Genomic DNA, 22,239 nt, shown 5'->3' on the forward strand with positions numbered 1-22,239 from the left:
TAAGTACCCATTTGAAGTTGGTGCTTATATACATTCTTGTATTGAAAGCTTTGTAAGGTCCTCAGTCTATTTCCTTGTAGAATCTGAAATTCTATATGGAATTTGAAATTCTTCTTCCAATATTGTAATAATAGTTTTTAGCTGCATTGGTCCAAGACTACAGTTCTGAACAATCAACTGATTGCATACCTCTGTTAGTTTTAATAAAAAGCTTCCTGGCTATCTGTAGCAGTTAGGCTTTTGAAAAGTTTTTCTTTATTTTTGTTATTATAATTATAATTTTATTTTTATACCACCCAATCGCTGAAGCTCTCTATTTTATGTGTCTTCATAACGATTCATAAAATACAATATAAAATACAGATAGCAAGAAAAAAAAACAATAAAATTTGACAACAAATTTAAACAACTAAGTTACGACAAACAAGCCCAGTTAAATAGCTGATATAAGCTCCTCCACATGCTATTTTAGAGCTATTAAATGATTTGGCATGTAACAGCTGTCTTAACTTAGTGCCAAGAAGACAGTACAGCCTGCAAGAGGTGGGCCTCAGTTGGAAGCTTTTTCCATAATTGTAGGACCACCACTGAAAAAGCCCTCCTTCTTGTTGCCTCCAACCAAGCTTCTCTCAGACAGAGCAGTCAGAGCAATGCCCTAGATGTTGATCACAGTGTCCAGGGGAGCAGTTCCATCAAGTATTGTGGTTCCAAGCCGTGCAGTGTTTTCTAGATTAAAACCAGCACCATGCACTGAGTTTAGAAGCATATCATAGCTGCTACGGAGGACCAGAATTGGTGTTATATGTTCCCATCTTCTGGTTCAGGTTATTAGTCTGGCCTCATGTCACACAAGCAGTGGTGTCTGAACCTTCTTCAAGGGCAGCCCCATGTACAGTGAATTTCACTACTTTAGTTTAGAGATTACCAGAGCCTGGATTACTGAAACCAGGCTATCTCTGTCCAGAAAGGAGCATAGCTGAGCCACCAGCTGGAAATGGAAGAAGGCAATCTCTGCCAGTGAGGCCACCAGAACCTCAAGTGACAAAAATGGCTGAAGGAGTCAGGGACCTGTTCCTTCTAAGAATAATAACTTCTTGTTTGGACTGAGTTTCATTTTGATAACCTCCATCCAATTCACTGTCACAGTCAGGCACTGTTTTAGCACGTCCTCACACGCAGAAGATGAAAAAGAGAAATGGAGTAGCATGTCATTAGCTGATTCAGTTTCTCTAGAATGCCAGAGTTCCTACTTAATGGTTTCATGAAGATGCTAAATAGTATAGGGAACCAGACCTACCTTAGAGAAATCCCATACAAGAGACCCCAAAGGGCCAAGCAGTATTTCCCAAACATCACCTACTGCAGTTGCCCATACAAGTAGAAGTGGAACCCCTACAATTCACTCCCAGCTCAGTCAGCTGCCCTATAGTTGAAATATTGAAAGCCACCAAGAGATGCAGAAGTGTCAGCAGAGGTCACATTCTCCTGTCTCTTGCTTGGCACAGCTCATCTTACAGGGCAAACGAGGTTGTTTCCATGCCAAAACCTTCCTGGACCCTGATTGAAATGGGTCCCTATATTCAGTCTCATTCAAGAACTCCAGGCCAGCACCTGCTCATGAAAGGAATATTTACCACCAGCCTAAAGTTATTAAAATCTTCTTAGCCCTGAGAGGAATGGGATGGTGTCATTTGGTGACCTGCACCTGCAGAGGGTTGGATCCAATGGCCTTCTTGGTTTCTTCCAACTATACTATTCTATGATGCTAGGAGTGGTCTCACTACTGCTTTTTTGGGGAGGCATGGAACCCCCCCCCCCCCCCGCAATCTTGTGAAGAGGCATTGCACATCTCACTGGCACAGCTTCTTCCTTACTAGATTTTAGAAGACAGGAGAGACAAATATCTAGTACAGATATGGCTGTTCAAGCATCTTGTTGACATTCTTGAGCTGTACCAACTGAAACTCATCCAGGAAAACTTTACTCTTTACACAGGCTGTGCTCTTAGGATTTTGCCTAATTCAGTGACTCCAGCACCAGAGTCTAAGTCCCAATGGAGGTAACATTTTTTTCTCCTTTAATGCTCCCAGTAGCAGGCCTCAGGTGGGTCTAAAATGCCCTTGGGGCCAGTCTGGAATAGGCCCTGGATGATCCTAAAAAAGACTATCGATGCAGCAAAAGGATGTTTGGATAGATCCAGTGAGGTGTTGTTTCTTTGCCACTCTCTCTGCCCCAATTATACCTGACAGTAGGAGCGAATGACTAATGTGGTCTGTGGCAGCAGGCAAGCTAGTAACATTTCCCTTCCACCATCTGGTTCATTTCCTGGACCTATTTGCAAGTCCATTTTGAGTTGAGGGTGAGAAAAATCTGTTGAATTCTTCCTTTCTTGCTCAGGGTGTTTATCCTAAGTCCTAGGCCCAAGATGTAGGAGAAGAAGATGAAGGCAGAAATGTGGGGTAGTGCAGCTGATGGAAAACACAGGCAGAGATAAAACCAGCATCACATTCCCCATTCCTAAGGGTTTTCTAAGCTGGATATCACCAGGGGCATCTGGTGAAGGGACAAGAGAAGAGGCTCAGGAGAAAGTTTTCAGCAAATGCTGAATATGTGCATAACCTCCCTATTTATAGCCACACAACTATTCTTCTTTGAGGCTTAAGTGGATAAGATGGAAATTGTTCATACTGTTCCTACTTGAATTTGTTTTAAAAGAAACTGACTTTTTGTATTATGGCTTTATTACGATTTATGGATTTATAATTCCATGAGGTTTTTCTGTTCTCTGTTTAGGGTTTATTTTGGACAGAAGGTTGCTATAAAAAGAGGGAAAGTAGCATATACTGTTTAGACACAATAAAATACAGAAAGATGGCTTGGCCTCATTTTTTTCTGTGATCAAGAGCTGTGTATAGTTTCTGGCTAACCTTTTAGAAAAGGACAGAAACTTCATCTCTGAGGAATAATCTGGGGTTGGTTTGTGAGATAAATTACATGTGTTTCCCTTGTTGCAAATATCCCCCTGTTAGAAGTTCAGAAACTCACTATCCTGCTCAAAAACGGGTTCTGCATGAGCACATGCTCGCAGACAGGAACATAGGCTGATGTGAACTCTGCTTCACCCTGCTTCACTCCACCTTTGCCCTTTCAAGTCCATGAGTTAGAGTCAGTCTATTGCCTATTCCTTTCCCCATGTCAGGTCACCTGACGTGGCAGAGGGAATGTTTTCTTTTTCCTTCAAGCCTTTGCATTTATTTGCTCAAGTATGTGAGTGGTAGTTTGTTATGTGTTTGCTTTTAAAAGCGCTTTAGGCTTGAAAAACTGCTCTGGGTCGCTGTGGGGGAGAGAAGAGACAGGTTCATGACTGACACACTGGCAGAGCCATGCACAGACCTCTGAGAAAAGGAGAGTGAGCAGTGCTGTGTGATTGAAGCGAGGACCAGCCAGTTGATGCTGTGTAAAAATTTCCCTCTGTTGGAAACTAGGGAAAATGGGTTTGTCCTTAGTGTGGTGTGAGAGAGAAGGTGGTATGCATGCCCAAAAGACTAATCTTTAAAATTAAATGTTGGTACACACTGTTTGAAATGTACAGCTGGTGCCACATTGCTCAATTGTGGAGAAAATTGCATCATGTGGGCAGCTGGTGTAGCATCATGGCTAAGTTACCAAGCTGTGAAGCAGGAAGTCCCTATTTCCACTGATCTGTCTTCACTGTGAGCTCACGCAGGCCATTCTTCCAGTATCTCTTGCTAGCACCATCTGCAAGATGAGAAGCAATAACAGTGACTTGCCTTACAGGGATGTTGTAAAGATAACAATTAAGTAATGCAGGTGAAGCATTTACGACAGTAGAAAAAGCACCATGCAGATTGCTTGCTTGCTTGTACTTTTTATCTTGCCTTATTTGCTATTGCAAGGAACCCAGGGCAACTTACAAAGTCTGCCTCTCTCTATTTGTCCATCATCCTGTGAGGTTGCTTAGGTTGAGAGTCAATGACTGACCCAGAACTTCATAGCCAAGTGAAGAGTAGAACCCCAGTCTTTTGCATCTCGGTCCATCACTAACCACTATACAACCCTACCACTATCTTCTAACCTATGGTGCAGATCTGAAGCTGAATTTGAAGACTTGATCAACAGCTATGGAGAAACAGTGACCTGTTTGAATCAAGATACAAGATTGAAGGGAATACACCCCAGGGGGCATCCATCACCTTCATGACCTGCTTATGGTTCTCCAGCATCACCTGCTGGCCCATGGATGGGAGTGTAACACTCAACTAAGTGAACCTTTGGTTTGACCCAGAAGGAGTTCCACTGTTCATGAAGAATCCATTAAGGACCATGTAGAGTCAGCAGTAACAATATTCTTAAAAAACATGAGCCCATAGAACTCTTAATTTTGTGCTAAAAAGCTTGATTTTATTTTCCATGTAAGCTAGGCAAATATTCCTAGATCTGCCTGTGTTGCAGAATTTATTCAGAAGGATTGAACATTACAGAGAAAGAACATCTTATATAGTTCTGCGTACATCTGTTTCTTCTGATTTCCTGATCTTGGAAGAGACTGATATCGAAGAACAGACAGAGATTGTGTCCTGAAGCTTGCCAAAAGCCATTTTTCCATTGCAGGGCTGTTCGTAGTGATAGGAGAAATGACACCTGATAAAAGTTTTTGCCGCTCTTAATAGCACACGAGATGATAGGCAAAGTAGCAGATTTACTGCACTGCATATCGGGATGCATAAGCACATTTGCACGGCCTCCACAGATCTTCCTCGCTCTATTAAGGCAATTCAGAAGCAGCAAAGCAAATAAAGGTATCCATTAAATGAGAAGGTTGATGTGAGGATAACATGTGCAGCGAGAACCATGTTGGTTGTCTGAAGCGTCGGCAGCAAGAACAACAATGTGCATTTTGAGAATTTCACATCCTTTATCAAAGTATCTACCCAGATGTATTGGGCATCACATTTCAAATCAAAAATTAGATCTCACCTTATATACAACTACAGATCCCTGAAGGCAATAGCTGCAGCCTTCCATCACTCTCGTTGCTCTGTTCAAGTCTTTCAATGAAGTGATACTGATAGTAGAAATAAATACATTCTTAGGCCATTGACAGCATTAACCCAGTAGAGGGTCCTAGTTCAAAAATAGTGGAAGAAATCTTGGAAATTCAATTCTGTTGTTATTCTCTATTCTTTATAGACTGCAATTTTCTTCTGACTTTCTCTCCCCCTCCCCCATCTTTTTCTAATTTCCAGAAATCAAAACAACATCAGGATAAGTCACCTTAAATCAAGATGTCTTTCAAAACAGGACTAGAATTAACTGAGATGCAAAATATGAGGGTCCCAGAAGATGACAATATCAGCAATGATTCTAATGATTTCACTGAAGGAGAAAATGGCCAGATGAATAGGTAAGTAGTTTTCCACTGCCCCTGCTTTACCATATAAAAACAGTCTGCTTAATAGCAGCATTGAAACTGACTTGAAGCACAGCTCATGAATGATTCATTCCTGAGTCATATTTCATTGGAAGATGTAATTTGAATTTTATACTCATCCTCTATTGGTCATTCACATTAGAAAAGCATAGAATATTAATTTATTCAACCTTTAAATGTCACTATGCTTAACAGAAATCTATAGAGCAGCATATGACCAAAAAGCCAGCACTTAAAGATGCCTAGTCATTCAAACATTACTTCAGGTAATAAAATTGGACATATGGGAAATATTTGCATAGTGGCTGTATTTGCACATAATGGTAACCCATGATTTAGTGCTGTGGAACCTATTTTCCTTTTTTATTAGAATCTCAGAATCCACCAACTCTAGCCAGGTATGAAGATAATTTTATTTATTTATAGCTTGTATATACCATTCTTAGCAAAAGTTCTCACAGCTAAAGATACTGAGCCCAGAAATAGCAGAACTGAACTAGGCTTTTGCCACATCAAAACCTAGTTACTCCAAGCTAAAATTCAGTAGTGTGATGGGGCTGGTGGGGGGAATCAGTCATATAATTGTCACTGTTGTTAAACGACTGAAGATCTATTTTAGAACAATCAGAGATCTACCAGTAAAGGCAGCCTATTTTCTGCCCACCCAAGCATGCTGTTATGAGCCACAGAAAGACTCTGGTTTGCATGTTCTCTTTCTTTTTATTCTCCCACACAGCTGTGAGGGGATCAGAAGAGGAAATTTCCATTTTAGGTTAACCAGAGTTTAGCATCCTATCTGAACCCTAAACTGTGATTAATCTAAACTGTGTTTTATATACCTAAATCACCTTCATAAACTAGATTTGAACTTGGCTTGTTTGAAGAGACTGTGGTTAAGTTTAATTGCAAATTGCCCAGGGTTGGACATCATAAGCTACAATACTTTGCAGTTATCAGAATGGTGGCATTTTGGCATTTTTGACCAAAAGAGATCAAATGGTGCCGTGCCCTTTTTCTTAGACCTGGTGCATATGTAGGAGAACCAGCATTCACATCCTACAGAATTCTTCAAGTTGGTTTACACTTAGATTCTGGTACATTCAGGGAGGGTTTTAAAAGTTACAAATCATGCCCATCTCCATATTTCCATAAGCTAAGCATCCATGTTCAGGCACGTGTATGTGCAGAGAATTCTCCTTCAGATAAGTCTGTGTTAGATTAAGACTGGTCCATCTGCTTTTGATAGCTCATTGCACCATCTCCTGTTCTAAAGCAGGAACTCAGTTTACAAGTTCACGAAGAGTGTGAGAGACAACATTGCTCAGTCGGTGCCTCTTCAGAATGTGAGCACTGCATGCATGAGCAATGCCATGAGAAACGTCTTCAACTCAGAGGAGTTGGAAGAATGGTATCTGCTAGATATTCTTGTTGTATGGGCACAAGGAAGTTTTTTATAGTGACTGCGTAAGACGACCATTCAACAAGTGTTCCTCTACCAGCATTCAGAAAAATACAGTCCCAGATGGTCTGGTGCTATTTATTACATTTGAGTTAGGCAAGCTAATCTATACTTATATTTTTCCTCCTGTGTCCTGGGTTTTTCTGGCTTTATGAATTGTTATAAAAGCTATTGCTAAACATTTTGTTTACTTATTTGGTAGAAGAATCCTATTATTATATTCCCAGATCATACAAGTTGCTTTTAAGGGAGAAATGTAGCTGTAGAAATTTAATTGAATCTGATTTTATGAAATGCCTTGATTTTAGCCAAAGTTGAGTACTTAGAAATATATCCTGGCTTGGATCCAAGGGTGCCTTAAGCAAGCAGAGAGAAAGTTTTACATCCTCAGAGCAGCCCTACCTGATTTCTTCACATTTCCCCATCCTGTTGCAGTCTCACATTTGCCATCACATAGGGTTCTTGAAGGCTGCAATGTTCTGCAACAGGAAACTCAGTTGTGCAGGTGGAACTTAGCTTGCAGTTTTCTGGATCAAGCCCAATATCTTAATTATTTTGTGCTGCCTTTTCTTATACTTACAGGCCCCGATCCAGCTAAAGGTATGTACAACTGACACTGCAATTCTATGTACAATTATCTAGGAATAAGAATACATGACTTGCTTCTAAGGCAGCATGCAAAGAGTTGGAGTTTCCACCTGCGCAGCCCTAAACACCATAATTATGAAGAAAGCTCCACTAAATTCAGTAGGACTTGCTTCTTTGTAAAAATGCACAGGGTTGTGCTCTTAGTTTCACTGAAGCCAATGATGCACCGTAGTCATGGCTCACTTCCATTCAACTGTTTTCATTGTTATTTGGATTGAGGCCACTGTATTTAATATGACCCAGTCAAACATGAAATGTAAGCCTGGGCATGTCTACTCAAAAGTAAGTCCAAGTGAGTTCTTTCCTACATACAGTGGGATTTAATGTATACAGTTAAGAGTGCATCAGGGTTATGGAATCTCAGGCCCATGAGCCAAAGCCAGCCCGCTTTGTACCTCAGTCCAGTCCTCTGGAGTTTGCAAATCACCACATGCTTCTTCCCTGACCATCAGTTAGTGGTTTCCTGGCTTTTGCAAATCCCCCTCCATTCCAAAAGGTTGGAATGCCCCTGCTAAGGTTTGTGAAGTGGCAGAAGAGCTGTAAGCTAAAGTATTTTGGGAGGCAGCCCTTTCAAGCTTCTTTGGCGTGTAAAGCATTGTGCCCAAAAATGCATTATTATATTTGCATCATGTGATCATTGTAATGAATGGCGGCAGGTAACCTGTCATTAAATGCATTTACCAGGCTGTCCTCAATCAATACTTATATGGCTGTATCATAGGAGTAAAGGTGGGCAGAAGATGGATCTAGTTGCAGTGTTTGATCTTTGAGTAATTTGCAATCGATCTGCAAGGATTTCTGACTCATAGTTGTATTATCAACAACCACCCACCCATAGCTGGAGCTCACTGAAGATCTGTCTAGTCCAGTGTTACATCTGGATGTGTGAATTTATACTCTCAAAAGTTGCTAAGAGAACCTAGCACTGTGTAATGTCATTTCCTCTTCCCTGACCCCAGGCCTCTGCTTCCTTTTGCACTGAGAAAAGGATCTGATGCAATCTTGCATCACTCCTTCCAATCTGCAAGTTTCATGGACTATTCTTTTACCATTAAATGGGTGGATGAGTCAACAAAGTTTCATTAAGTGCCTTCTGAAAAGGGCTAAGTGTTCTAGAGCACATATATAAGGCTCAAGGTTTAATCCTTAGCATATCCGTCAAAGGATATAAAGACTAGGACATTCTTCTTCTGTGATGTTGTAGATGAGAACTGCTGCTAGGCTCAGTTGACATTTACTGGGCTGTATTGACCATAGGTAACAGGATATACCTGCTATTCCTGTTGAACTGTCTCTAAAAATCTTGTGAAACATCCAAAATTGCTCTGAGAATCTGCGATAAACTGAGCACTTTATGAACAGTGATGATGGCACACTTCATTAATGTCACAAACACTTTGTATGAGGTGTGTTTTGGTGTTTTAAGTATTTTGAACTGTAAAAATCTATTGTTGTAGCTTCAGGTTAAGTAGTAAACTGAACTCATTTTCATTTACCTATATAATTTAAAGCAAGTAATTTCAGTTGAGCTTTTTGTGATTTCTAGAAGGTAAGGTTGTATTTTGAAAATTTAGTTATAGTTCCTTTGGTGTACCAAAATAATAAAGTCTAATTTCCAGCTTTCCTAGACTACATATACAGACCTATAACTTCTGCAGTTCTAAATTGGAATGATGAAGTCCTGTTTTGTCTAATGCAAACAGAAACTTTTAAATGTCAGGGAGCAGCAGTAAGCATTTAAGAATGAAAATAAGTGTCTTGGTACCATTGTAATTTTCCTGATTATACAGTTAGTTCATTTGTGCTTTCCACATCACACTTTAACATCAAAAGAGTTTGAGTAAGCCCTTCCTAAAAACCCACTGTAGGAAGGGTGAATGTCAGGGTGCAATGTTATGCATGTTTAGACAAAAAACAGTCCTACAACTCCCAGTGTGCCCTAGCCAGGCATGGTGACTGAGGAATGCTGGGAAGTGTAGGACATTATTTTGTCTAAATGAACATAGGACTGCACTGTAAGAGACTTGGAGAGAATGTAAGAGAGAAGAAGAGACAGCAAGAGCAGGCTGAGGCAGTGAGGAATCATTATGGAACTACTGACTTGCACCTTCCCTTTCCGCATAAGCAAAAGGACAAGTTCCTGCCTTGAGGAGCTTGTAATCAATATAGCGATAGAAAGGGAAGTGAAACAAGAGAAGCAGAGAAACTAAAGGCAAAAGTAAAAGCAGAAGAGCGTGCGCCATGTGGCCTTACACACAGTTAGACTTAATTTTACTAGTGGATGAGGGTTCAAAGATGAAGCCAAAGGATGGAAGGAATGTCCTTTAAGATTCTTGCCATACACCTTGAGCAGCTTTCTCTAGAAGGAAGGTGATAAGTCACCCCGTCAGACATAGCAGAAAAGGATGTGCCTGTGATGTAATAGGATCGCCTCTCAAAATCCTGTGTAACATCCAAAATTCTGGGATAATCTGAGCAGTAGCAGCACAAGTCTGTCCTCATCTTTTTCTGTGCATTCTGGATTCGCAGCCATGTGGAAGCTCCTCGGTGTGCAAATGGGCACAGAGCCACGTTCCACATCCTTTGCTGAATGCATAAGTATGGGCCAGGGCGCCCACGAGTGCAGTTCCACTCTCCCTTGCAAGGGTTCACTGAATGCATTAAGGGAAGACTGAAAAGAATTGGGCATGTTTTGTGAGATGCTTCTTTTGTCACTGCCACTGTCGCTGCAGATGAGTTTCACTGGGCGACCCTTTTTATATGAGTTCAAGTATATGAACGTTTATTTTACTGGGGAGCGGGGAGTGACTATTTAAAATTCCAGACAGGAAAATGGCCTGGGGAAGACTTCTTCTCTTGTAAAAAAGCCATGGGGAAAAAGTTTTCCTACAGGAAAGCTGTATATGACTCTGTGTGTGTGTGTATTTCAGACTTAAATTGTTCATGCTGGTTCCACTCTGTGAATCATTTCTTATGTATCAGCTCATGTTGCATCTGTATAACTCATTTACTTCTGCCCCACTTTTTCATATAATGCTGTTCAAGGCAGCTTCACTGAAACAGTACAAACCGATGCTGGAATGGCAGAAAAATCAATAACTCAGATCATATATAGCACTAATGCCTTGTTGCTGCTATGTGGTATTATCATGCTGAAGACAATCCTATTGTGTGGTGTGTTTTTGTCCCCCCAGCAAGTTCATTGCAGACCGGGAGAGCAGAAGAAGTCTAACCAACAGCCACCTGGAAAAGAAAAAATGCGATGAATATGTAGGTTGTCCTTCTGAGATATCCACTCTAACCTCATGTGCATGTAGGTGATCCATGTCTGTTTCATCAGGAAGCAGGAAGCAGAAGCCACTCCATATTTATTGGACAGCTTGCCCATATTTATTTATTTATTACATTTATATCCCTACCTCCCCTCCAAGAAGCTCAAGATCGTGTTCATGTTTCCACTCCCCCAGTCTCTAATTTTGTACCAATTCCACTGAAATGAATGAGAAACCCCTGCTCATAGAAGAGCTCTGTGTAAGCATGGAGCTTTGACTAATGGTGTGTCTCTCCCAATAAATGGCACAGACTATTTGTGGCTGAGGCTAGTCCCAACTGCAATTGAGCCAGGGAAGAGACTGAAATTCAGTTGGGAAGGTAAATGAGTCTCCGAGCCAGTATAGTACATATGCCTGACATCTACTATACAAATAACTTTCCATGCTAATGTTCTACTTGTAGGGACACCTTGTGAAACATTACAAGTGTTAGGCAGTGGGAGGGGGGGTGGAATCTTTACTGGCCAGCATGGATATGTAACCTCCTCTTGTCATGCAGTTCTGTTCCTATGCCATCACTGTCTTTCAGTTGTCCATAATTCCTCTGCTGCCACTGAACTTATTTTTGTATTTAATGGTAATTTATTATGTACTATTGTATTTCAATGTATTTTATCATGTTGTAAGCCGCCCCGAGGTTTCGGCAAGGGGCGGCATAGAAATGTTATAATAATAACAACAACAACAACAACAACTTTGGCAGACAACTAACCAAATATCAGACTCAAGACGAAGGATGAAAAAACATCCTTCAAGGATGCAGGTGAAACAACTTGAAAATAAAACTTAGAATTAAAAATGTGCTATAGCTTTTGGAACTATTTTTATCCTCTCTCTTTCTCCCTCTCTCTCACTAACTCTTTACAGATTGCAGGAACGACATCCCTGGGAATGTCTGTCTTCAATCTCAGCAATGCCATCATGGGCAGTGGAATATTAGGCCTCGCTTATGCACTGGCCAACACAGGAATCCTGCTCTTTTCGTAAGTCACATTGGCGTTTTCATGTTGAAGCAGACATCATTAATTTGGATGGGCTACAAATGTGCATGCTCAAGTCACACATTTTAATAAATGCAGTGGGCCTTTTGAGTTCCCATCCCTGGTCTACTTCCATCAGTTAGTATGGCCAGTGGTCAAGAAAGATGGAAGTTTTTGACAAACAATATCTGGAAAGCCATACAGTCTTACTAGAACTTATAATTTGATCCTGTGAACCATTATGCATGAGAGAAAGATGCATGGAACCCCAAACAGTGTGGCATGTTCTTCCCTGGTACATCTTATGACTGCATCTTCTGTAGCTACGGCTCAGCTTTGGAGATTGTAACCTTTTATTTGCTTCAGGTGTTGGACTGTTCTCATAAGTAGCATTATATGAAGGATGATAAGCACTGTTTCTTGATAAGCACAAATGGTTCAAGTTAACATTACTTTAGGTTTCAAAGAATAAACGTAGTATTAAATGTCACTGTGCTGATTCCCTTGACATCTGCTTCTAGAACCTGACATTTACATGGCTTAGTAAATCACAGCTCCAGTTTCTGGAGAACATAGGTGGAAGGCTACTTGGTCATGTGAGTTTTCCATAGGCATGTGATTGGCCAGTGTTTGAACAGAATGCTGGACTAGATGGACCTGCTGCTGATTCAGTATGACTCTTCTTACATTGGTAGAAATGGTGGGACTTTGGTGAGGCAAGTCTCTAAAACAGAGCATTTGATTCTCAAACACTGTTTGCTCCTCTCTGGTAAGACAAATAAAGGCGTCCATTTTCCTGAGTTTCCAATATAACACGCTCCATTATGTTGTTTTAAAACATAGGTACCTAAAGCCTGCTCTATAATGAATTAGATGCCAGTCCACTGTCTATATGAACTGGTGGCACCTCTCCAGGGTTTCAGGTGGGAGTTTTTGTAGCCCCACCTGTAGTTGCCAGGTATTGAACTTGGGTCCTTCTGGATGCAAAGCATGTGCTGTACCATGAGCACCATCTGCATGCCCATCCTAATCAGGAAAAATGTATTGAGATACATCTGCATATTTGAATGCTGGGAATACTGTAAGTCAATTCTTGGCCATGTTGGCTGGGGTTGATGTGTACTCTAGTTTAATATCTCTGGGAAGCATTAGATTGGGAAATGCTGCTCCAACACATAACTTATTGCTGGCACATTCCATCAGTACCCACTGTTCTTGTTTTGGTCATTTGCTCATACAGTTTCTATGGAGCATTGGTAGACCCCAGCTCATTATTTTGGAAAGAAGCTGTCTAAACTAAAACATCAGTTTCTTCATCAGTTGCTTTGTTTTAGCAGCAGCAGCAACAGCCGAAGAAGAAAACCTGAGAAGTTTTAATTGCTTGGTGAACATTTAAGATTGAATTTCTTGAGGTGATAAAAACAGATTATTTCAATCTTCCAGAAGTGCCAAAGAAAGTGAGAAGGAACATAACAGTGACTTCAGTGTCTAAAAAAATCACTATGAGCAAAGTTCTTTGGCTTCCCTGAAAAAGAGGTCTCTCATAAACTTGACAGATTTTATAGATTAAAATGGACCAGTGCCATCCCCTGCCTCAGCCCTAAAATGAATAAAAATAGTTCAAACTGCACACAGAGGTATTTTGTATTTTTAAGTAAATGAGATTTTTAAAAACTGTTCAGAACATAAGATTACAGCTGCGATCATGTGCATACTTCTTGGGAACAAGTCCTATTAAAATGGGTGGACTTAGCTTCTGAGCAAACATTGATTAGATTGTTTTGTATGGGTTTAATCCAGGGAAACATCATTTTTTGCAAGCCCATTTCAATTAACAGTAGCTGTGCAAGAGTAAAATAGTGTTCTTGCACAGCTCCCTTCCATTTCTTTGACACCTGGTGCCTTTAGCTGCTGCTTCACACATTAAGTATGGTATTAAGCTGGAAAAATTTAAAAATGGAGTTCAATTGTGCAATACCATTTTATTTATTCTGATTTATTGTCCTGAGTTGTTAAGTATCAAATAGTTCTGCATGTTAGGATGGAGCATTAAACTACTTCGTAAATAAAGATGAATCCCAAGCTTATGTGATTTTAGGATCTGTGGTATTTTTTACACTCTAAAAATCTTGTTCTGAGGCAAGCTCCAGTTAACAATGTTTGCTAGTGCACTGTGTAGCAACCTCAGGGCTACAGTTGGTGAAAAAAGACTTTTCAAAGCATCTCCTTCATCTCAGCGTGGGATCCAGGATACTCAAGATAACCCGCAGTCTAGCAGAAAATTTTGCAGTCTAAGAAGAATTTGAAAGGAGATTTGGAATTTAGAAGTTAGTTTCTGAGATCTTTTTTCCGCCTGGTGCTCACCTGAAGTACTGAGCAGCATTCCCCAGGTTCACACAGTCTGGAAGACACCTGCCTGGGCAAAACACCTTATTAATGATGGTGGGACGCTATTTCAAATGCATGGGATGCTTCTCTCTTCCACCCAGCCTGGTTCTTGAGTTGGAGGCAAAGAGATATCAAAGGTGTCTTTTGTCGTGAAGAGAGGCTCATATTTTAGCTTTCAAGAAGTGTGGGTGTTCTTGCACTGCCAAACTCGCACCTGGAATTGTGTTTACACTTGGAAACAGGGAGGCAGCATGAAAATTGGAAAGAGAAGGGGGAATCCCAGTGAAACTGCTTGCTTTCATTCAGTGACATTTCTGTGGGGGCCAGAGTGGCCGGCCAGCACGGCAGACACGCAGGTTCTTTCAGGAGAGGAAGGGCAGACCTGCCTCAGACCCAGGTTGGATCAAGCGGGAAAGGGCTGCTTCAGCCCTTAGGCAAGAATAGGGAAAGGATGGGGATTTTGCTTGCTCAGATGTGAGGTGAGGTTGGGAGGTTGGAGCAGGGGGTTTGGGAACTGCTCTGCCTGGGTATCTCACATGATCATCTGGCTGGTCAATTCAAGTAAACATTTGCATACCAAAGAAACAGCGTGGGTTGTTTGCCATGTTGTGTGAACCCAGCCAGTGAGTGACAGCTCACCGTGGGTTAGTTGATCCTTAGGGCATGTGTTTGCATTTATATCTCACCTTTTTCCTTCTCCCAAGGAACTCAAGGTGGTTTTCATAGTTCTCCATTCCATTTTTATCCTCACAAAAACATCTCTGTGGAATATTTTGGGCTGAGAGTGAGTAGCTGGCCCAAAGTAATCCACTGAGCTTCATGGTGGATGGAGGTTGAGAACATGGATCTCCCAGATCCAGCCCTGGTCCAGCATTGTGACCACCATGCAGCACTGGTTTTCCCAGTGTGACTGTGGGAGCCCTGCTAGGGAGTTACTGTGTCTCGCTGCATCATCCAAACCCAGTCTGTGGGGATTATTTGACAGTTAAATAACCTGGGTTATGCAATGGTAGTTTAACCCTCAAATAACTCCTGCTACCCAGATTCAGATCATGTGACAGGCTATGACTGGAGCTTGCATTGTCAAAATGGCAGCGAGCATGCATCAAGCACCCCACAAGGGGATTTTTGTGCAATGCAAACTAGCCCAGTGGGAGGACATGGGTTTCCTGCATTTTCCCCCTGTACTCCTCTGCTTTCATCCTTGTATCCTGTGATTCATGACTGCCTTGGAACTATTTGAGGGGAAAGGGGAAGATTGGAAGAGACAGAACAGCAGGAGGAAAAGGTTATTTCTTTGTCCTGTGCTTTCTGCCTCTTGACCCCTGAAGCTGTATAGATTAGTAGAAGGCAGAGAAATGAGAATTCATTCAGGTCATCTGACATAAGCCGCGGGAAGCAGGCCTGTCAGACAATTAGCTCCAGGTGACCTGCTTCAGCCGGTTCAGACAGTGGGCACATTGGTATGTCTCCAACAGCCACGGTGGAGAGGTTGCTCTGCACACAGGCTCCGAGCACCAGAGGCGATCAGGTTCACGATGGGTTGTCCACCTCCTCCTCCTAGTCTGAATCTCTCAAGGGATGCCATGGCAGGACTGAACTGACCTGATGTGATGGTGAGTCAGTTTGGTTTGCCATGGCTTCCCCTCACCTTTTCCAGAAATTGTGAAAGCTGGCTTTATCATCATTATCATTATGATCACCATCATTATTATTTATTACATTTCTACTACGCCACAGCTGAAGATCTCTGGGCTTGAGAGCCAGCTTCTGTGAGTACTGCTTTGACAGTCACTGACAGCTCCAAATGACTAGATGCCAGGGAACCCACTAGCTCTCAAAATGGATTGGGAGTCAGAAGATCCAGATTGTAATCCCCACCATCCATGAAGCTCACTGGGTGGCTTTGGACCAGTCACAAAGTGTCAGCCCAAGCCTACTTCACAGGGTTGTTGTGAGGATAGAAGGATTGTGTAAGCTGCCTTTGGTTCCTTGATGGAAAAAAGGCAGGCTGTATTAATAAATAGATATGGCCCAGTCAGAAATTATCCATTGCAAACCTGTTTGTGCACATTGTGTACAAAACTATTTTGCATTTTAAAACAGATCTGACTGCCCCTTCATGGTGCAACTTGGCTGTCAAAGTGGGATGAAGAAAAAAACTGGCTGTTGATCTGGAGATCCCTGTCTTTTGGAATGTGGAAGTGTGGAAGGTGGAAGTGTGGAAAGTCCCAGCAACCTGAAAACAGCTTCAGTCATAGCAGGGAGGATAGCAAACCAGTGCCAACTGTCCTGAAGTGCACTTTGGCACTTGTAGGGTGGTTAGCGCTGGCAGCTGCTCCTTGCCAAGTGGTTTGGTAGTTGACCCCCGGCATCCACAGTGTCATTTGTCAACTGGTTCAAACAACACAAGAACCCATTATGGACGCAACAAGCCCTACCAATAAGGTGTGGATTGTCAGAGTAGGCTGCTGCCTCGAAGCAAGCCACACTGCTGGAACCAGGCTAGTTTCACACAGTACAACAACCTATCATGGGTAGGAGCCCACAGTGGGTTTTCTGTCTTGCAAACCCAGTTACTATGTTACTAACCACCTTAGCTTTTGCATTTACCTTTTCTGTAGCTTGATCTACAGAAATCTACAGATAAGACTAGCATATGGATAAGTACTGTGACCTGATGATAGCTAAACTTAAAGCAACTTCTAACGTTGTGGTGGCTGGTTAAAATGTTGGCAACCTACCTTCTAACGTTGTGGTGGCTGGTTAAAATGTTGGCAACCTACTGTGCATTCCAGCATGAGAAAGAACTGTGCCACTTTGAAAGAATTCATAAAAAAGTAGAATAATATGAAATGTTCAAAAAGCGGCCTTGAACCTGTTAATTGTTGTTGCCCCTGTTATCTCAAGTTCTCTCAAGTTTATGAATGCCGACTTCAAACTTCTGCAAACCCTACAGCCTCTTCTGACCTATTTGTTCTCATTAATATGTGTGATGCCTTTTTAACATTTGCAGAATAAAAGCAACACCTTTGTGCTTCTAGCAGAAAGTGAGATCTAGTTCTTTGTAAATATCCTTCAGAAACATGTGAACAGCAGAACATCAGTGATGAAAATGCTAGAAGATCAGGATTCTGTTTGAAGGAAACTTGTGTCAATTAAGTGTCAATATCATTTGTGCAATGTTTCTCTTTCCATTTATGGAGTACTCGATAATAAATGAAGGAGAATACTCCATATTCCTATTCTAAGGCAGAATTAGTTTCCCAGATTTTTTTTAAGAGGGGACTTTGACAAAAATGCTTTTGTTAGCCTGGTTTAATATATGAAACATGAGACATATCTGGGCACTGCAGAATTTTCTTGGCTGCCCTGTGAATGTTTTGAATTTGCAGAAAGCCAGTGCTGTTCATATTTTCATACCACTCCATGGGATGGTACTGGCAGTAGTCTGTGTGTCTCAACCGCAACCCATATAACAAACAGTCTTTTCATGCTTCTTTATTGGAAGCCATGGAAAAAAACCAAGTTTGCACACACAGCAACCTGTGAGAGCTTGTAAGGGCAGGAAAGTACAGCAGATTAGATTATAACGTTTTACTTCTGCAAAACCATCCTGCAAGGCCATTAGGGCTTTAACACTAGATGCTTTGTTATCATCTTTAGAATTTATTGTTTCGGGCTTTTTCATGAGCATCTGTGGCCAAGCACTAGTGCTGGGCTTTTCTTTTCTTCCTGCCCAGGTAAAATATTGATGAGCCAAGCAGAAGCATAACTAAGCAGTTCTAAATATCCTATTTACAGAACTGCTTGGCCATTAGATATCCAAGAGCAAACTCTTATGCAATATATAGCATCACAGCCTGTTTTTACTCTCTGAGTAAAACTGATAGCAACTTAGGAACTTAGTATTAGCTGAACAAGTTCATACATTTTGCTAAATTGTGGATGAGCACAACATCACAAGCTTCAGGAATATTCCCTCCCCACTTCTTTCTCCTCACTTTTCTGATGTAGCCATGAGGAGAGATCATTTTCAGAGAGTGCTTTCATTCATTTTCAGCTACCTGCTGTTGTTATTTTCAAAGTCAGACAAACTGGTTAGTTACCAAGTCAACTTCAAACCAAGATTTAGCACACTGCCTAGTTTTCCTAAATTGTTTTTGTAACACTAACCACAGGTCCTGGTTCAGACACAATGGCAAATGGTGCTTAGTTGAAACTGGAAGAGAAAACTTTCAGTCACTTCCTTGGGGCTGCAGTGGAGCAGAGAAAGGGAGAAATGGAGCTGGGGCACATCCAGTCTTGTTCCTGTTGTAATAATCTTAACATCCAAGTGCTGCCATGATCTATCTGCTACTGGAATCATGTTATACCCCTTAGAAGAGGATTTTTTCTTAGACAACTCCCACAGGAATCATGCTTATCTAAAGTGCCATTACAACATCTGACAGATGTATTAATTTCCTTGCTTGAGTACAAAGTACAACAGATTGACTAGAGATCATTACAAGAGCATGCAACTCTTGCCTTTGCCTTTGTGTTTAAATCTCTAAAGATTTTTCTTACTAGGACCCTTTCCTGTCCAGTTTGCATGGTCAATGTTATACAGTAACAGTGACTTGTCCAAACCAGGGCATGTGCCAGTGCATGCCAAGCACCATTCGCCAAATTATCCTCCTGGGCAGTTTGTAGTGTCATCCAAACTTTGGCAACACTGAGGGAAATACTCCTCAAATAACGCAGTACTCGGGTTAACTGAGGATTGTTTTCCCCCTTTGACAAGCCATGCTGTTTGTGTCTGGATGACATGGTAAGCTACACTTAAATAGGTAGTTAGGCAAAGGGTGTGCCCAGTTTGTGCCACAGTTTAAATAAGCCACTGAGGCTTGTTTTGTAACCAGCTGCCACAGCAACCCATGTGCACACATACTCATCATACTTGGTTTGTAAAGTTTTTGTGGTACTTGTTCCAGGTTATGGAACCCAGTTATCAAGTAAGCATGTTTGGTTTTGGGCTGCTGCCATAGCTTCAGCCAATCCACGAGCACTGTTCTTTGTGCTCAGACCTTAAGAGAAGGAACCCCAGCTTTCCTTCAAATAGTATTGCAGCTGGCATACTACTTGGGAAGCCCAAAGGAGTTCTCATAAATGGATACTGTATGCCTTTAGTTCATTTATGCTGTATAATTCCACAGAAAATATGGCTGATGACTTTTCCCATGCAGATTGTCTGGGACACCAAACAACTCTGTCATGTTCAACATTTAGAACGTCATGAATGGTTGTGGAGGTGGTGAGTCAGAATGCAGCTTTTGCCTGTCACAAGAGGCACATCCATTAAGCTGAACCCTCAGATGTTTAAACAGTTTGGCAGTATACCAAATCCAGTGTTCTGTGCAATGGAAAGGCAGAATGTGGTCAGGTTCCATTTGGCCTGGTTAGTTTCTTGCTAAAATTACAGTGTCAATGAAAGTCTTAGCCTAATGGGGAGGGCCATGGCCCCAACATGCAAATAACACTGGAATTATAGCCCCTGAAATGGATCAGGGAGGCAGGCATCTGTAACTTTTTAGCAATTCTGCAATCCTATTTACATAAAAATGTAATTGCACCAGAAGGCCTCCTTGCTTAAGTTTTCTACCAGTTAGAATTCTGCCAGATAACCAACCACCTGGATTTTCAAGTATGTACATTAATGTGTGCATTTTATTCTACCATAATTTGACCCACAACTGGTCCCCGTCCACCAGATCAGAGATTCCCATTAAATCCACAAAAGCCAGAAAGTTTGGTGACTCAGGTTTCCTTATTTGTGTTGTTATTAAATAAAGCAAAGCAAAACATGGATCAACTATATTATCCGTCTTTTTAGAATACAAATTGCTCTTCCCTGATAAATTTGATGTGGGCAAGTCTTTCAAATGTACCAGTTACAAGCCTGCAATATTTCTGATACCATATTTAGGAAGGTGATGGATAAATAATTTATATTGGCTTTGCTATCTTCACTGCAATTAAAGAATGGATTTCAGCTCTTGAGAATAACATGGAACTGTCTTGAATTCTGTAGAAGAGGAAAAAGGTGTGATATAAATGCAATGTAATGATATAATGATTAGCGAAATACTGTTGTTAATCATATGGATAAATAGTTAGGCCAAAACAGGATCTTGTCATTGAAAATTAAATTTTAAAAAATCAGCCAGTTTATCTTTCCGCTTGCCTTCAGTTAGTGTACAGATATCCTGTTCCGGCAGCTAAACCTAGATATGAGATAAATCCGGAAAACTCATTATAATAATAGGAAACAATTTTGGCATTAAAATCCCCCATCTAAACATTATGGGGCTCAGGATTAAGCAAAATATATGTTGGATAACATTTCCTAATCCATCCCAGATTTAGGCACAAAGTATTTTGCTCTCAGGAAAGAATATATACTACATTTTAAGACACTATTTCCCAGTTGGCCTTTCTAACAAAACAACATGTAAGGTTGGAGTCTTGCTAACTTTTGATATTTTGGCTATTGCAACAATTTCTGGTTTAAAATTTAGCACCATCCATCTAAAAGATAGATAAAAACATTGTCAACTAATAAATTTAGCTGCTGAGCAATAAGTTAAGTAAGCACTTTAGGGGACAAATGCATGCATAATTAAACAGGAAAAAAGTCCTGCAACTCCCATCATCCTCCAGCTTCCTAGCTAGGATGTAGTGTAAATTGTAGGACTTTTTAAAAATCTTAACAAGCATAGGATTGTGCCCTTCACTGGTTTTAGGCTAATATCACATCCTAGACTATGAAGTCAATAGCTTCCTTTTCATGGATTGTTTGCTGACGTAGGCACTAATTTAACAGCATAATCCTATAAATGGTCCCATAAATGTTTTGGTTTATGTTCTTCCACTTCACTGAGGATCTTGCAGGCAAGGGAGGAAACAAAATAATTTTTTTCCTATTAACTAATGCAGTTTTAAAGAACATAGGCCTTTGTCTTGCTTATGGCAAGAATTTATAATGCTTCACAAGGAAAATAATGGATAATGATTCAGTGATCCAAGTATACCATCTTTTTAACAAAATTCTTAACATGAGTCATTTTCTTTTTCATGGTTGTGATGTCAAAGTATGAGTAATTCCTGCCCTTAACTCTAGCCATCCCTCTACATCTCTGAGAAATCATGCAATGCTGTATTTGTTCAGTTGCAGATGGTTTATTTTATTTGGAATATGACCATTGTTTTTTGCCTTATCCTTACAAGATCTTCTCTTGATCCAAGCAGCAGACTAGAACCCTAACCCTCACCATGGTCCTCATTGGATGACATTTCAAGCTTGAATGTTGTGCCATCTGTTTTCGTCCCTGTCCCATCTAAAATGGTCTCCTTGGTCTTAATTGTGCAAGCCACCTTCACAGGACTACTGCTGAGATAGCTTTTGCTCTTCAGCCAAATCAAAAGTCTGAAACCTTGAGGAAAACGTCTCAATGGCAAGAGAAATTTACAACGTTCCTCTTGCTGATTCTCAAGTGACTGTCACTATCCCGTCTTTATCATGTAACACAAAGTTATTTCACATTATTTAGGTTTTGATGGACTTTCTCTTTTGTGCAGCTCCAACTCCATCCCATGCCAAATTTATCTTGGTTTGTGAACAAATAATCTAAATGTATTTTTGTGCACATTTTTGAAATAGAAGCATTAATTGACACATGCCCCCATTCACTAAAGCATGTTTGTCTGCACTTTAGAAATGTATGCAGTGTTTCTTGCACATTTCTCAAATGTGTGCATGTTCTCGAATGCATTTTTTCCTTTCGCAGAATGCATCGCAAGCCTGGAAATGTACGGATTTCCGACCGCAAATTACATCCGTTTCCGCGTTCGGTTCCGGGAGGTGCGGATCGGGTAAATCCGTAAAAAAATCTTGATGGAACAAATTTCTTTACACATCCCTAACTTTTATCTATAACA

The 22,239-nt window shown here is 40.9% G+C and overlaps 1 protein-coding gene across 1 annotated transcript in view; it reads left to right on the forward strand.

Moving 5' to 3' along the window:
- SLC38A1 (solute carrier family 38 member 1) overlaps positions 1 to 22,239 on the forward strand; it is a 50,777-nt gene that overhangs the window by 10,037 nt on the left and 18,501 nt on the right. Inside the window, exons 2-4 of the mRNA XM_044423083.1 lie at positions 5,268 to 5,425; positions 10,754 to 10,829; positions 11,759 to 11,874. Of these exons, the coding sequence (XP_044279018.1) occupies positions 5,307 to 5,425; positions 10,754 to 10,829; positions 11,759 to 11,874 (311 nt within the window). The 5' untranslated portion in view covers positions 5,268 to 5,306. The remainder of the gene's footprint in view (positions 1 to 5,267; positions 5,426 to 10,753; positions 10,830 to 11,758; positions 11,875 to 22,239) is intronic.

Source organism: Varanus komodoensis, unplaced genomic scaffold (genome assembly GCF_004798865.1).
Source record: "Varanus komodoensis strain SLA01 unplaced genomic scaffold, ASM479886v1 scaffold13_1, whole genome shotgun sequence".
In the NCBI taxonomy this organism is placed as follows: Eukaryota; Metazoa; Chordata; class Lepidosauria; order Squamata; family Varanidae; genus Varanus; species Varanus komodoensis.